The 17,497-nt window shown below is 39.6% G+C and overlaps 1 protein-coding gene across 3 annotated transcripts in view; it reads left to right on the top strand.

Annotated features, from left to right (window-relative positions):
• Nucleotides 1-1,730: 1,730 nt before the first annotated feature.
• Nucleotides 1,731-17,497, top strand: part of LOC124859155 (EGF-containing fibulin-like extracellular matrix protein 1) — a 31,073-nt gene continuing 15,306 nt past the window's right edge. Inside the window, exons 1-4 of one of the 3 annotated variants that reach the window (XM_047351732.1) lie at nt 1,731-1,886; nt 2,438-2,546; nt 2,658-2,703; nt 2,790-3,068. In XM_047351732.1, the coding sequence (XP_047207688.1) occupies nt 2,466-2,546; nt 2,658-2,703; nt 2,790-3,068 (406 nt within the window). In that variant the 5' untranslated portion in view covers nt 1,731-1,886; nt 2,438-2,465. Of the gene's footprint in view, nt 1,897-2,437; nt 2,547-2,657; nt 2,704-2,789; nt 3,069-17,497 lie in introns of all 3 variants that reach the window. The other 2 variants (XM_047351731.1, XM_047351733.1) reach the window with 2 other exon arrangements.

The following is a 17,497-nucleotide window of genomic DNA, read 5'->3' as shown; positions in this document are numbered from 1 at the left end:
GGAGCCATGCCAATTTCAACAGATGTTCCTTAAGCGCAGGCATCTTGTAAACACCATGAAATGGTTTGGAGGTTAATGTACTAGTTGCTGACAGAGATCTTCGACACAAGATTTGAATATACCACCTGCTGCTCACACATAGCCGGCAGAGTAGACTTTACTACTGAGTTCTCAGGGTGACAACCAACTTATGGAACATTAAAAGAGTCAAATTTTATAAATGCTTGACCGAATGGTTTATATAATTTAAAAAGGTACAGATTTATATCAATAAATTAGGACATCATCATAAACTTAATTTAATTCAAGATCCAAAGTGATGCATTCTTTTCACACATAGTGAATTATTTCAAGCATTTATGCCAGTTAATTTTGATGATAATGGCTTACAGCTAATTAAAATTAGATGAATAATATTACAAAAGACCAAAGAAAGAAGCTTCTTAAAATAGACATGTTAATGCATTTGATACCTTGTCTGGGCCCCTTTTACATCAGTTACTTAATCTATGCAGCCTGGCATGGTTAAGCCTGTGGCTCTGCTGAAGTGTTAAGGAAGTTCTGGTTTCTTTGGTAGCATTCAGCTCATCTGCATTGTTGGGTCTACTATGTCTCACATCTTCCTCTTGACAATAATCCATAGGATCTCTACATCGTCTAAGTCCGGTGAGTTGGCTGACCAGTGATACCATGGTCATTAAACCAGGAACTGATATGGGTACTTGTAGTTTTGGCAGTGTGAAGTGCTTTAAAATGCCCTGGTAGATGGCTATGCTAACTTTGAACTCTATAAAACACAGCGAACCAACACCAGTAGAGAACACCTCTCCCCAAATCATAACTGATTGTGGAAACTTCACTCTGGACCATAAGCAGCTTGGATTCTGTGACTCTTCACTCTTCCTCCAGACTCTGGGACCTTGATTTTCAAGTGAAATGCAAAATTATCTTTAGCCTGAAATGAAGATTTGGGACCTCTGAGCCACAGTCATTTCTGTTTCTTCCTTAGCTCAGGTAAGATGCTTCTGAAGTTGTCTCTGGTACAGCAGTGGCACACAAAGAATGTTAAAGTTGTAGCCCACGTCCTGGATATGTCTGTGTTTGGTGGCTCTTGAAGCAGTGACTCCAGGTGCATGTTAATGCCTTGTGAATCTCCCTCAGAAATCGTGAAGTTTTCCCTGTTTTTCTGCACCCTTTTTCTTCTTCTTCCTTTTCCTTCCACTCAACTTTCCAATATTATTCTTGTATACAACACTCATGACTTACCCTCCTAATTACTGACAGAATTCTTTGCCATAATTGTGTCGGCAATAACATAACCAAAACATATTTCTATATTAAAAAACATTTTATTATTGGTCCTGTTAAATATTCAAATTTTCTAACAACACTGGATTTTTGGTTTTCATGAGCTGTAAGCCAATATCATCAAAATACAAAAACAAAAATAAATGTTTGAGAAATATCGAGTGTGATTCATTTATATATGGGTTTCATATTTTCAGATGAATTACAAGAATAAAATCTATTCTATTTTATTGTCATAACCCTGTCTATTTTCATAAGAATCTATAAACATTTTCTCTTTTACTATCCGTTAGTCCATAGAGGGAGCCATGCTTTTCTGAACCACAGCCGGTGAGAGAGACAACCTCAGAGCTGAACCTGCTCGGCACACCGCCCCCCATCTCCTCCCCCTCCGGTCCGCCTCAGTCTACTCAAACAGCATGTTCATCACAAGCTTGTTCTGCGTCAAACATCTAACATCCTCTGCTTAGTTTGGAAAGTAGCGGCCAGGCTGCTGCGCACAACACGCGTCCAGGTTCGAAGCAACATAACCCGAAGACGGTTTCTGCAGCACCGCTTGGAAATTTAGGCAACCGCAGGTAAACGCAGGTAGGTTCTCATTTATTTACAATGAACTCAGTACTTTGGCAGTTGCTGCGCCGATTAAAGTAAAATGAAATTAAATGAAGTTTTCTTTTCTTTACGTTTAAAACGTTTCAGACGTATTTATTATTTGTTTTAAAGCACACAATAAAAAAAATAAAAAAATGAAAGCTAGTGTAAGTGAATTACCCAATTGTTAAAGTATATATTTTGCTAATCATTTTAGTCCTACCCAACATGAGCTCCAGAGCTTCTTCATGATCTTGGCACTTATTGGCATACGAAGACAAGTTTTACGCGCGAACTTTACGCGTGTACTCTAATCCCCTTTTGAAGAAAAACAGCCGGAAAAAAAAACCACTTGACTGAACTGAAGTCGCACATTTCAACTGGACCTCAGCCAACATAAACACCGCGCCAGCAGCGGGAGATGTTGGGACTCGTTAAGCAATGCCATCAAGTGATGTAATAACTGGTATTAAAACTTGTAGGCTTGTCGAGCAGAAAATGATCCATTCGCCCCCCCCCCTTATATATTTTGTTACAGGACCTCTCCTATCTGAAGCTGGGTCGAAATGTTGGGGATCTGCGTGTGTCTGTGTGCGGTTTTCACGCAGGTTCTGTCTCAGGATGCCGAAGAGCCCATTACAGTTTCAGTGAGTGTAGTCACTCTGTGTGTAGCACACTCTGGCCTGTTCTTTTTAAAATTTCTAATAGGGAACAGAATGGTGCAATATAAACATGTGTCCTACTGTATGTCTTCACAGTGCACAGAAGGCTACACATATGACAAAGTAAGGGAACAGTGCAGAGGTAAGATATGGCAGCATTGTCTCGTTTGTGCAGCTTTTCATATGGGTTGTTTATATTTACCATATTAATAAACGTTTTTCTTTAAGACATTGATGAGTGTCAACTTCTAGAGGATGCATGCAAAGGAGGGATGCAGTGTGTCAACCACTATGGTGGGTATCTCTGCCTCCCCAAGAGCGCCATCATCTACGTTACAAACGAGGTGGACGTAGCTCCACCGCCTGAGCAGGTCCCCCAGGTTCCTGTCGTCCCACCGAGCCAGGCTCAATACACTCGGCATACGGGTGGAAACAGGGGCCCTCAAGTCAGCCAGACCATTCGCTGCTCTTCAGGCTTCACTGCTGATGAACAGAACGTCTGCAGAGGTATGTTTAGCAGCACTGGTGCTTCTTTCAAATAAGATGACAGCAAACTAGTTTTGTTTTTGCCTGTGGTGGCAGTAATTGGCTTCCAGACTCTGAATATTAATAAGCACCCATTGTTTATTGTTTAATCTTGTTTAAAGAATAGTATCTAGTTTCGTAAAAGAGGTTGTACTCTTTGTCGTTGCACTTTGACCTCATTGACCTCTGGGCTGCCTCTGAGACCATAATATTCTATTATTTTCTAGTTTCAGTGTTTTGACCTCAAAAATGTGCTTTAGAAAAGCACAACTGCTTTAGTTAGAAAGGGGGTTTTCATGCCTAGCAGCACACATGATGATTCAATACTTTACACAACCTTTAGCAACAGCAATTTGAAGTACTAATTTTCTGAATGACCTTTTCAGCCTTCTAGTCTCTTACATAGATTTTTCCTTTCTCTAATTCATTGAGATTTGCAGTAGTGATGCACCAAGAATTGGGCTGGAAACCTGAGCTGATTTTTAGCTGAACTGACAGAGACTTACTGTTTGGGAACTCAAAAATCTAACATTTTTCCAGTCAGTGAATTGGGTGAATGCTGAAATTGTTTCTCCTTTCTCCTGCCATTTTGTACTTTTACAGTTTTAAATGTTTTGCACTACAGCAGCACAATGTATTGAATCGCTATCATCATCACAATATCAGTGTGCCTAATATAATAAAATCAAAAGTCAACTTGGATGCAATTTGGTAGGATATTGTCCTTTAAGTGCCTTACCGTCACACTTTGTATATATCAATAACCAATTTGGGCATTTTGATTGCCTCTAGCTGCTTTTAAAAGAAGTGAATCATGCAGGTGCAAAGCAGCCACTGGCTGATCCCCTTACAGTGAGGTTGAGAAGTAAATTGAAAATAGCTTTTGTCTGAAATAAATGGCAGCATTTCAATCCTGCATTTTTGCTCTATTTACATTTTTAATGTAAACAAAATGTGAAAAAAAATGATATACATAATAATGGTCTTATCCTGTATAATTTAATGTTTTAAGGCAATTGTCAAATTTTCAAGTGTGGTAAACACTTTGTTTTCCCAAACCTAATGGCAACATCTTTTTAAAATCTGGATTTCAGTATTGACCAAAATAATTGTGGGTCAAATTTTTTCCACCATCGGGCAGATTTAAGCAGTAGTATCAGAATTATATATTTTCCTCATATTCTGCAGCCCTATTTTGCACCCAATTTTTTTCCTGCATGGGTCGACCACCTGTGGGAAGGAACGTTGAGGTCTGGTGGAGTGCGAGCCGGTTTGGCAGGCGAAGGCAGGTCCTTGGTAATGCTGACTCTTGGTGTCATAATCTGGTTTGCTCCTGCTCGGAGGATGATCATTAAATTGACTGCTTTGAGTAATTACTTTCCCTCTTAAATCATATGGAAGCAAAACTGATGTACTTAGTTTTTTTCCATAACTTTACTGACAGTCAATGAAAGGTTTCTTCTCCCTGTGACTGTAGGTCTTTGACAGTTACTTGCTCACTACTTTAGAGTCTCCGTAAACTGAGCTCCAAAGGTGAACAGTTGATCCATCTGTTTGACAACCATCAGCAGCTCAACTATTTGTAGCTGCCAGATGTGTTGCAAGGTTCTCGCTCCTTCTCGCTGTGATGTCATGTTTTCTAAACTCTTTGCTTGCTTGCAGCATGATGTTTTTGGCCACAGTTCAGCTTCTGTCTAAAAGTCCTCTTGTTTTGGGTGATGAAGTACACTGCATCAGGGGGTGGAAAAAAATATCAAGCAGATGATTTTGCAAAATTGCAGGAAAGCTCTGTGCTCATGGGCAGCCTTTACATCTACAGCAGGGCCTCTATGAGGTTGAGATGCACAGGGGCGGGCTGGGTGTGATCTTGTGTTTGAGCAAGACTCTTTGATCCTCTGAAATGAGGAGTGGTTGAAAGATTCATTCTTTGTCCTGCTTGCACACACACACCAACACTCGCTTTAGCATTTGAATAGAGAGAATCTCTTTCACTGTCCTTTTTGAGATATGTCGGGTAGATCTATAAATGCAATATGCTTATTTGCTTATTTGTTAGGTGGTGAGGACTTCCTCTTGCCAGCAGGCAGAGGCATGTGGTTGAGTGGCTGTGCGGTGTTGGGGTTTGTGGTCACACGGCCCTAGTGAAAGCAACAAATTTGATTTTACACCTGGGGCGACGATACGTGTAAGCTGCTTTATGTGTTTTTCTGAGTTGGAACCCAATTAGGTTTTACTGGAGTGTAAAACATGGCAGCATATCAGTTAAAGCAACCACATTGGCAAGCTGGCGGAGACACATTCACTGGTGAGCTGTTGCAAAGCTCGAGCTAAACAAAGATTGACTGTTGCTGTCAGTGTGAGTGCTTTGAGATGGGTGCAGTTGGCGTCGTTCGCTGTTATGTGGGCTTATATTTGTGCTGGAGGCTGATATAATCTTTGTTTACATCAGTCTCTCGTTTCTCTGTCATTACCTTCAACTCGCTACAATCAGCCAATTGTTATTGGACACGGCATTATCATCTTTTTGTTTTTGTTCTTGTTCTGCACAGTTTGCATCTTGCAAGCAAAGGAATTCCCATTAAATTTCAATTTCAATAGAGGGGGAAACCTCAGTGTATCAAATAGCGCTTACATCAGGCTTCTTCCCTGCTAACTCACCACTCTGTGGAGGAAACCTGGAGTGCAGAGTCAGGTAGGGCAAAGGGGAGGATGAAAGGCCGACACTGTGTATAACCGCAGAAGGGACCGAGCCAAGCTGCACCAGCTTCGTAAGTTGTTCAGCTGCTGGGTCCAAGGCACGCTGTTGAAAGCTAAATCTAATGTGCCGGTTTTCCACCGAACAAACTAAATTGTAAAAAAAAAAACATGTCTCTAAAACAAAGACGTGCTTTTGCTCAAGCTAATAGGAAGCAAAAAAAAGCACAAAACAAAGAACATTCCACAGCTTCATAATGTTCTTTTGATTGTAAAATCCTTTGGGTCAAGTGTGAATGATTGCTGTTGTAGTGACACAAGCAGGAAGCTGGCACCGGACTCTGGCCACACAGAGACACCAAGAAGCTTTGCTGTATGTGTGATGGCTTAAAGGTCCCTCCTTCCATCCAGTCGCACAGCGTGGCTGCCGCCGGTCGATGCTTACAAGCGGTTTGTTGTGTGCAGAGGTGAGATCACATCCTCCTGGGAATGAAGGTTGTCCATCAGACATGCCTTGTCACTCAGCAGGTGTTAGGGAAAGTGAAAGGAACTCTTGTAATAATTAATAACCAGCCAGTTAAAATAACAGTGTAACACAATTCAGATTTTGTTTATATGCAGACAAAAAGCAATCTGAACAGTTATGATCTAAAAGAAAAAAAAGTAAAAGGGATCTAATGATGAAAATTAATGCACTTAAAGCCTGGGTAACTTTGGTGTTAAAATTGACAAAAACTGAATAGAACCATGAATGATTAGATCTATGACTTATCCTTTTCAGCTCAAATTAAACATAGAGATAACAAGTGAACAAGTGATCTTAATAAATAAAAAATTTGTATAAATAATAAACCTGCCTTTGTTATACCAAAAACTGTAGCTCTTTTGAATAAGTAAGTTTTTTTTACCAATAAAAATGTAAAAAGTGTGACATGCATTTGTACTTTTACTCTAATCCCCCGAAATAAAATGCAGTGTAACCAGCTGCCTTCAAAGGTCAGCTGATTAATAAACACAGTCTCTGTGTATGTAACTTATTGTCGGTATAGATCCAGCTGTTCTGTGAAGGCCTCAAAGAGAGCATTAGTGAACAAACAGCATCATAAAGATCAATGAACACATTAGTCAGGTCAGGGATAAAATTATGGAGGATAAGTTTAAAGCTGTTTGGTTATAAAACAATAAAACAAGCTTTGAAAACCTCAATCCAACATCCTAAAATGAAGAGAGAATAACACAACTGCAAACCTCCCAAGATGTGGCCATCCATCTAAACCTACAAGCAAGTCATGAAAAGCAATAATCATAAAAGCACAGGAGGCCCAATTCATCTCGAGAGAAGTTGCAGAAATCTGTAACTCTGGTGAGTAAAGGATGAGGAGGGAGGGTGTAATAACACTTTTGCAACACACTGCAATTTTGATTGTTTGGAAAATAGCAAAGGAGTCTTAATCTAAACTTGTTATACATAACAAAACTTAATGTGTCTCTGTGTATTGCAAAATACACTTTAATTCCATTACACCCAATATAAATATTTCACTTATGTGTAATGAAATTACTTTTACCAAAAATGTAGGATGCCTTATCTATCTGCCATCATGACTATATTTTTAAGTTGAGGAAATTTACTGTTAATTTTGTCCACTAAGATGTAGCCAACTAAAACCAGACTAAACCTATGACTACAGGTGACGAAATTGTGGCTTAAACTAAATCACAGTTTATTCAAAGGAACATAATAATAATATTGTTCATTCATTAAAACCTCAAATAAGACTCAAGTCTCGAGTCTTCAGAGTCCAAGTTTAAGTCATTTCTGGAATTTTGTTTTTTTGACTCATGTTTGACTCGGGTCTAAGTTGCCAGCATGAGTCCCAATCTCTGGTTTGTGCATGCTTCACTAGACAAAGCCACAAAATGACAGTACCTGACTCATTAGACAAACTTCATTTATTAAAAAAGAACTCGTATTGTTTTATTACCATGAGATTTTATGTCCAGAGATCTTATCACACATCTAATTAGCTCTTATCAGCAGTTTCTGAAGGCTGTTTTTAATTTCCTTTTTACCTGGAGTAAAACCATTTGTTTGAAGTAAAACCATTTAAATGATGAATGGACCAAAGGAATCTAAAAAAGTTATTGTTTTTCAAACCATGCCCATTTTTATGGTGTATACAAGTTATGAGTCCCATAATTTAAAAAGTTATAATATGAACTTAACTGAGTTCTTTGGCTACATTGCTCCTAAACACGTCATGTTTTACACTTTGTGGGTTATGTTGTTTTGCTGATAAGTCCTGACTTTACATACATACCTCCTCTGCTGCTTATTTATTTTTCATGTCTAAATTAGACACTTATACGCCGCAGTATTGGGCGTGAAGGAACATGTCACACTTGTTTAGCTGTCTGGTTTCTTGAGGTCATGCAGCCATGTTACCACCTACGTGCCCGACTACTTTCAGCTACATCTGGGAGCTCCTCACCTGCACCTGGATGGAAACCTCTCCCAAGTATGTTCTACTAAGGCCGTTAAGCCCTGTTTGACAGAAATTTGTGTACTTTTCCAAACAAGGCTGAGTTCAGGCAATAACATTTTTACCCAGAGATACAATGCTCTTTGGAGGAGTATCTCTGGAATGTCAGTAGTGGTTGTTTTTTTCCATTTTTTCCCCATCTTTTGTAATGGTAGGAATTTTTTATCCACCTTTGTACAGATAAGGATCAGATCGATCTGAGAGAAGCAGGAATGCAGAGAGCAGAACAAGCAGATAGAGAGCAGTGGCTGCAAAGCTCGAGATGAAGCTGCCAGCAGCCTTCATGATTTGACCTTTACAGTTAATTCCTAGCAGTCCTGTTTGTTGCTGTGTCATCCTGACGTTTGCATCTAAGGCAGAGCCTTGAGTCTTTCCTGATCCACATAAATGAAGTCGTTACAGGTTTGTTGAAAAATACTTCAGATTTTATCTGATTGTGTTTGTTTTTTCAAAACTTTCATCAAGATTGGCAACAGCTATTAAGAAAACATTATTTCAGAGGGAGGAAACCCTTCAAAACACACAAAATATGATACAGGAGACCCTTGTGTTGGTATGAAAGCGTTATGTAGAAATGTTATTGCTTCACTAACTTAGGATTTGTTCGAATAAAACTCATTCACATTGTTTGGTGTTGCTTAAATGATGAGACACTCCCTTGTCCAATTAAAACCCATGAATTATAACCTAAGCCTCTGTCTTCCTCTTGCCATCAGAGGGATGATTTTGTCTGTCTTGGATCTGTATGTATTTACAGAGCCATTATGGTGCCCTGTGATTTGTTTTAACCACTTCGTTGCACCTGTTGCACTGCGGCTTTAGCTGCAATAGCCGTGTCGCCTTTGAATAGTGTCGCTTAGAATAGCTGCTTTGCAGTGATGGGACCATTCTTCTACTGGTTGATTGGCTACTGACTTTCAACAATTGCACATGTGATTATAGTTTCCTGTGCGTTTAGCCTAAAATCCTCACTTTTCCCAACAGTTAATTATTCCTACTCTTACAAATTGCTATAGTTTTAACTTATATATCAGGAAGCTGACAGATTTTAAGCCAACTAGAGATCTGTAAACTAATCTTATCATGTAAACATCTTTGTAAAAGATTTGTGACACAATTGTAATACAATATCTTGAGAGTTTATAAAAAATGGTTTAGGCAAAAACAGACTTGAAAATTGTTAAAATACCATTGAGTTTCAAGTACAAAATTGCATCCCAGAGTCTTTTGAAAAACTGCAAATTGTTCAACAATTTAAAAAGAAAATTTAATTGTAAGACTGCCTAATATGCCTATATGCCTATATGGCTACACGATAATCGAAAATCTTGTGATGGCGATAACAATGTTAAACATTGTAATAACGAGTTGCTACACTCTGTCACTGTTAGCATTTTGGGCAATGTCATTTGTGTCCGGCTTGAGCATCTGCTGCCGTAAGACTCTTTCCAACTGGATTAATACTATACTAGCATGAAAAATGTAAGTCAATAACACTTCGAATATATTAGCCAACAACTATTGCACTCCGAAAAGTCCTTTTCGTCATCAATATCGCAAACACTAATATTGTGATAATATATTTGTGATATATTTTGCAGCCTTAGTATCCTGTTACAACAGTCATGGTAGTATACATGTTCAGCTGCTAAACTGGCCTCTTTACACTTAAGACATATTGAATTGTTCAAAGAAGATACAGTACAGACCAAAGGTTTGGACACACCTTCTCATTCAAAGAGTTGTCTTTATTTTCATGACTATGAATATTGTAGCTTCACACTGAAGGCATCAAAACTATGAATTAACACATGTGGAATTATATACTGAACAAAAAAGTATGAAACAACTGAAAATATGTCTTATATTCTAGGTTCTTCAAAGTAGCCATCTTTTGCTTTGATTACTGCTCCGCACACTCTTGGCATTCTGTTGATGAGCTTCAAGAGGTAGTCACCTGAAATGGTTTTCCAACAGTCTTTAAGGAGTTCCTAGAGATGCTTAGCACTTGTTGGCCCTTTTACCTTCACTCTGCGGTCCAGCTCACCCCAAACCATCTCGATTGGGTTCAGGTCCGGTGACTGTGGAGGCCAGGTCATCTGGCGCAGCACCCCATCACTCTCCTTCTTGGTCAAATAGCCCTTACACAGCCTGGAGGTGTGTTTGGGATCATTGTCCTGTTGAAAAATAAATGATGGTCCAACTAAACACAAACCGGATGGAATAGCATGCCGTTGCAAGATGCTGTGGTAGCCATGCTGGTTCAGTATGCCTTCAATTTTGAATAAATCCCCAACAGTGTCACCAGCAAAGCACCCACACAGCATCACACCTCCTCCTCCATGCTTCACGGTGGGAACCAGGCATGTAGAGTCCATCCGTTCACCTCTTCTGCGCCGCACAAAGACACGGTGGTCGGAACCAAAGATCTCAAACTTGGACTCATCAGACCAAAGCACAGATTTCCACTGGTCTAATGTCCATTCCTTGTGTTCTTTAGCCCAAACAAGTCTCTTCTGCTTGTTGCCTGTCCTCAGCAGTGGTTTCCTAGCAGCTATTTTACCATGAAGGCCTGATTCACACAGTCTCCTCTCAACAGTTGTTCTAGAGATGTGTCTGCTGCTAGAACTCTGTGTGGCATTGACCTGTTCTCTAATCTGAGCTGCTGTTAACCTGCCATTTCTGAGGCTAGTGACTCGGATGAACTTATCGTCCGCAGCAGAGGTGACTCTTGGTCTTCCTTTCCTGGGGCGGTCCTCATGTGAGCCAGTTTCTTAGTAGCGCTTGATGGTTTTTGCGATTGCACTTGGGCAAGGTTTTCCCAATTGTTCGGACTGACTGACCTTCATTTCTTAAAGTAATGATGGCCACCCGTTTTTCTTTACTTAGCTGCTTTTTTCTTGCCATAATACAAATTCTAACAGTCTATTCAGTAGGACTATCAGCTGTGTACTGTATCCACTTCCTGCACAACACAACTGATGGTCCCAACCCCATTTATAAGGCTTGAAATCCCACTTATTAAACCTGACAGGGCACACCTGTGAAGTGAAAACCATTTCAGGTGACTACCTCTTGAAGCTCATCAACAGAATGCCAAGAGTGTGTGTAGCAATAATCAAAGCAAAAGGTGGCTACTTTGAAGAACCTAGAATATAAGACATATTTTCAGTTGTTTCACACTTTTTTGTTCAGTATATAATTCCACATGTGTTAATTCATAGTTTTGATGCCTTCAGTGTGAAGCTACAATTATTCACAGTCAATTAAATTTAAATTTAAATTCAATTCAAGCAGAAGCTTGGACGATGCCCCTCACCAGAAAGGTGTCAGAGGTAGACACAGAGTCAGGCCAGGTGTAGCTTCTAGGAAGAGAAAAGAGGGAGAACATAAAGTTAAAAACTGAAATAACAGCAAATAATGCAGAATTAGAGAGTAGTGTGAGAATGTAGTGAAGAGGATGAAAGTGGTCATTATGTCCTCCAGCAGCCTAAGCCTATAGCAGCACTCCACAATTAACCCTGAAGTTTAAAGATGATTTATCAGTTACATGGACAAACTGGAATCTGTCAGACAAATAAGATTTAAACCAGCCTTCCACTGTTTCCTTGATCCCTACAGCATATTCCAGCCTTTCTAAGAGAATATTGTGATCGACTGTATCAAATGCAGCACTGAGATCTAACAGGACAAGTACAGACACAAGCCCATTATCTGAGGCCATAAGAATATCATTAGTGACTTTCAGCAGAGCTGTTTCAGTGCTATGATGAGCTCTGAAGCTTGACTGAAACTCTTCAAACAGGTCATTGCTGTGTAAATTATCACACATTTGATTAGCAACTATTTTCTCAAGAATTTTAGATAAGAATTGAAGATTGGATATAGGTCTGTAATTTTTCAAGTCATCTCGATCAAGCGAAGGTTTCTTAAGTAAAGGTTTAATTACAGCTACCTTAAAAGACTGTGGTACATATCCATTTACTAAGGATAGATTAATCATATCTAAAATGGGGCTGGTAATCAGAGGGAACACTTCCTTAAATAATTTGGTTGGGTTTGGGTCTAACATACAAGTTGAAGGTTTAGATTAAGCTAATATTTCTGATAACTCAGGAAGCTCCACAGGATCAAAGCAGTCCAAACACACATCAGGTTCTAGTTACTTCCAATGTTGTCTCACTTGCTGAGGATGAAGTAATCATCTTCGGGATTATGTCAAAGATTTTATTTTTAATAGAATCAATTTTATTTAAGAAGAATCCCATAAAGCCATGACTGCTGAGAGCTAAGGGAATGGATGGCTCAACAGAGCTATGACTCTGTGTAAGTTTAGCAACTGTACTAAAGAGAAACCTAGGATTATTCTTGTTCTCTTCTATTAATGATGAGAAATAAGCTGTTCTAGCTTGGCGAAGTGTCTTTTTATACAACAGTAGGCTATTTTTCCAGATTAAGTAGGAATCCTCTAGGTGTGTAGAGCGCCATTTTCTCTCCAATTTTCTAACATTGTGCTTTAAAGTACACAGCTCTGAATTAAACCATGGAGCTAGCCTCCTATGAATAATTACCTTCTTTTTCAAGGGGGCTGCATTGTCTAATGCACCACACAATGATGAAGTAACACTATGAACAAGAGAATCAATTTGTGAAGGGGAAGAAACAAAATTATTGCCCTCCACTGTGCTTTTCAGTGGTAATGAGGAAATTAAAAGTGGAACAGATTCTTTAAATGTTGTTACAGCATCGCCTGATAATGATCTACTGTAATGAAATTTTCTTTCAGGTGTGGAGTACTCGGTTAAATTAAACTCAAAGGTTATTAAAAAATGGTCAGACAGGACAGGGTTATGAGAAAATGTTATGTCTTTACACTCAATGTCATATGACAGCACAAGGTCCAGAGAATGAAGACAAAGGTGGGTAGGTTTGTTAATGTTTTGAGCAAAGCCAATTGAGTCTAAGATAGCATTAAACGCTATATTTAGGCTACCACTTTCAGTGTCAACATGAATGTTAAAATCCCCCACTATAATAACTTTATCTGTATTTAACACTAAATCAGATAAAAGGTCTGAAAACTGATATAAAAATTGAGAGTAAGGGCCTGGTGGACGGTACAAAACAACAAACAGAAGTAGTTTTAGTGCTTTGCAATTTGGATGAGGAAAACTAAGGATTAAATATTCAAAAGAGTTGTAGCTATTGATTGGTCTGGGACTAATCAATAAACCGGACTGAAAGATGGTTGCTACTCCTCCTCCTCGCCCAGTAATTTGAGGAATGTGAAAATTTAAATAATTAGTAGGAGTTGACTCATTTATAGTAACATAATCCTCTTGCTGCAGCCAGGTTTCTGTGAGGCAAAATAAATCAATCTGATTGTCACAAATCAGGTCACTAACTAGCAGTCTTTGAAGAGAGAGATCTTATGTTCAGTAAGGCACATTTAATTGTTTTATTTTTCTTTTTAGTCCGAGTTGTGTTTATTTTTATTAGATTTTCCTGGTTTCCTCATTTGAGATTATTTTTTAATCTATTAAATTTTGGCCGTGGGCGAGACACTGTCTTAATAGGGTAATGGGTGGGTAGCAGTACAGAAGCTGCAGAGAGGAGTATTAAACTATGACCCTGCTTCCTGGTCTGAACCCTGGGTTGTCAGAGGTTTGGAGAACTAATAAATTCAGCCAAATTCCTAGAAAGAAGAGCTGCTCCATCCAAAGTGGGATGGATGCCGTCTCTCCGGATCAGACCAGGTTTTCCCCAAAATGTTCGCCAGTTATCAATGTAACCCACATTGTTTTCTGGACACCACCTAGACAGCCAGCAGTTGAATGACAGCATGCGGCTAAACATGTCGTCACTGGTCCGATCGGGGAGGGGACGAGAGAAAATTACGGAGTCCGACATTGTTTTGGCAAACTTACACACCGAAGCAACACTAACTTTGGTGACCTCCGATTGACGTAACCGGATGTCATTACCGCCAGCGTAAATAACAATCTTACTGTATTTACGCTTATCCTTAGCCAGCAGTTTCAGGTAGGATTTGATGTCGCCCGTTCTGGCCCCTGGCAGACATTTGACTATGATCGCTGGTGTCTCTCTAGTGCCACGTTTCTGACTATGGAGCTGCCAATTGCCAGAGTTGGCTTCTTAGCGGGTGTGTCGCTGAGCGGGGAAAATCTGTTAGAAACGCAGACGGGTTGGTGGTGACCTGTGGGCTGGGATCTAGGACTCTGCTTTCTACGTACCGTCACCCAGCTGACCTGAGGCCCCGGCTGCGTGGGCTCTGCTGGAGGACTGCTACAGGGAGCTACCCTCAGTGGCTAAGGGGCCTTAGCTATCTGCTGGTTTTTCAACAGCGCGGAGCCGGGCCTCCAATTCCGACACCCTCGCCTCCAAAGCTACAGAAATGCTACATTTATTACACGTCCCATTATCGCTAAAGGAGGCAGAGGAGTAACTGAACATCTGACAGAGAGAGCAGGAGAGAGGAGAAGACTCAGAGAGAGAAACAGCAGAACGGGTAGCCATGGTGGACGCTAAGCTAGCGACTCCTTACCACTACTAGAAAAACCATGTAAGACATGGAGAGTCCCCAAACGTTAAAAGTAGCAACAGAAAGTATGTGTTTTAACATGCTTATATATTAGAACAAGTAAGAGATATCACAGTAGAGAGAAATCAGATCAAATGAGAGAGCCTTCACACACCAAACAATTCACCAAGTGTAACAGCGAAAACAGGAAGTGACGAATACGCCTTACCACCCCTGTCCAGCATAGGAGTCACCTTACTTAGTCATGAAAATAAAGACAACTCTTTGAATGAGAAGGTGTGTCCAAACCTTTGGTCTGTACTGTATATTATGACAGACTGACACAATTTTATATACCAGCATTACACAGTATTGCATAACTGCCTTTCATTTTGCAGCACCCACTGATAGGAAATTCATGTAAAAGCTATGCAAACATTGCAGCAGTAACCTGATAATAAAACTACTTAATGTTTGAACTCATGGAAATTAACTCACCTCATCATGGCTAATCCATGAAGTAGCTGAGATGGCAGGGAAGTGAGACCTGTTTTCCAATCAGTTCAGCTAATAACTAAACAGAGCATTGAAGATTCAGCCCAGAATGGTCAAGCAATTATTAAATATGATAAAAGAAAAAAATCAGATTTTTATGACACAGCAAAAGAAATGTACACAATATGTGCATCATAAGTACTATATAAATGAAACAAGTACTTCATCTACATACAGGGAAAGATTAGACACAGATGATGGTAGTTTACACTCTTATTGACACGAAAGTGGCATGCTTAAGTTTTAATACCTTAGCAAAACAGCATCACTGCTCACCATTGAATCATGAATTTGTAGCTCTTTTTATAATAGCTGGTTTGTAGAAAAGAGTGGAGTGCCTCAACTCCACTTTTTTTGTGCTATTTCTGTCTCATTTAGTGTTTTTTTAGATCATCTGTGCAGGCTTACGCCACTTCATTTTTGGCACTAATTACTCCCAACTTTAGAGTACAAAGAGGAGTCTAGAGTCCATCAAGTGTGTTATTATTCTACACCCTGAGAGCCCACCATAGCACACGCTAAAGGGCGAATATGCTCAAATATATACCAGGTTTTCCTGACACAATTAACTGTTGAGACACAGTTTCATTGTGATTTAGGAAATAAACCCATCTAAAGACGTATAAGAAAGATAACTGATTTATAAGAGTAGAATTAAATAATCTCCACACTATATCCGAGGGTTTGTTTAAATCCTTGGAGGCTAATGTTAGCCTCTAAGTGTTCCACCAGTATTGCCCTGCATTTAATTTCATCCATTTTTCCATCAACTCTGAACAGCTTCCCTGTCCTTGTTGAAAAAAAGCATCTCTACAGCATGAAGCTCCACTGCCTCGTGTCATTGTGATTATGATGTGTTCAGGATTATGTGTGGTATTAGTTTTTGTACAGAGGTGGGCTTCTCCAGTCCTCGGGGGCTGATGTCCTGCAACTTATAGATGTAGCCTAACACACCCGAATCAAATGGCTGAATTACCTCCTCAGTATGCAATCAAGTTCTGCACATGTCTGAGCACGTGTAATGAGCCATATAATTGATTCGGGTGTGTTGGACCAAGGACACATCTAAAATTAGCAGGAAATCAGCCCTATGGGACTGGAGTGGCCTTTGTAGGTGTTTATTGTCAGATGGTAGATTAAACAGTGCTTCATTAAATGTCCAAAGCTTATTATATTGTTTTATAACAAATCCCTGCTTTAAACTCCACAATTGTATTCCTTATCTGTTCTCTTTGTTCATTGGTCTTCATGATGCTATTTGATACTCTTTGAAGCCAATTTCATGCATTAGATTTTATTAAAGGCATACATATGCATGCCACACTTTCCAGATTTTTATTTGTAAAAAAGTGAAATCCCTGTATCTTTTTTACTCCCACTTCATAATTCTGATCTGTCACGTAAAATCCCCTTTAAATATATTGAAGATGGTGGCCACAACAGGAAAAAATGGGAAAACGTACAAGGGATATGAAGACTTTTGCAAGCTACTGTATTTCAAATAGTTAAAAACTGAACTTTCCAGTCTATTGAAATATTTCTTTAGTGTGATTTCCAATTATCCTTTTGTAATGCCTTATTGACAGTACTTCATCAGCTTTGTCATGCTGCCAGACAGAAGACTACAGAGCCTTTCTTTTCAATTAGCTTAATCAAACCATCATGTAGGCATCCCTTCTGTTGGTCTGGGAAGTGCTGTCATAGAGTACATTGTTATTGCTTGTGGTTTGCCACTGGCTCCTTGCTGCAATCACATTATCAAAAGCAGGGGAAACTGAAGTGGGAGCAGCTTTGCCGTGCCTCCTCGGTGCAAGTGCCTAATGTTTGTTGTTATTATCCTCCCCTAGGTCGGTGCCTGTCCAACAGCTGCTTCCTCCTCTGATTTGCTTGCATGTGTTGATCTTTCCGTTTACCTCATGATGGAAGGGAATAGTGATTTGTAACAGAGCTGCTATAAATCACCATTTTTCGCTCTGCTGGGTGACACTTGCATGTGATCTGAGCTTTAATGCTTTGCACGGTTATTCTTCTTATTGTATAATAAGTCTAGAATTTTTAATTAATTTCTAGCTTTTTTT

This window comes from Girardinichthys multiradiatus, chromosome 22 (genome assembly GCF_021462225.1).
Source record: "Girardinichthys multiradiatus isolate DD_20200921_A chromosome 22, DD_fGirMul_XY1, whole genome shotgun sequence".
Lineage (NCBI taxonomy): Eukaryota > Metazoa > Chordata > Actinopteri > Cyprinodontiformes > Goodeidae > Girardinichthys > Girardinichthys multiradiatus.
Note: the sequence above shows the minus strand (reverse complement) of the source record. Positions and strands in the feature narration are given on the sequence as shown.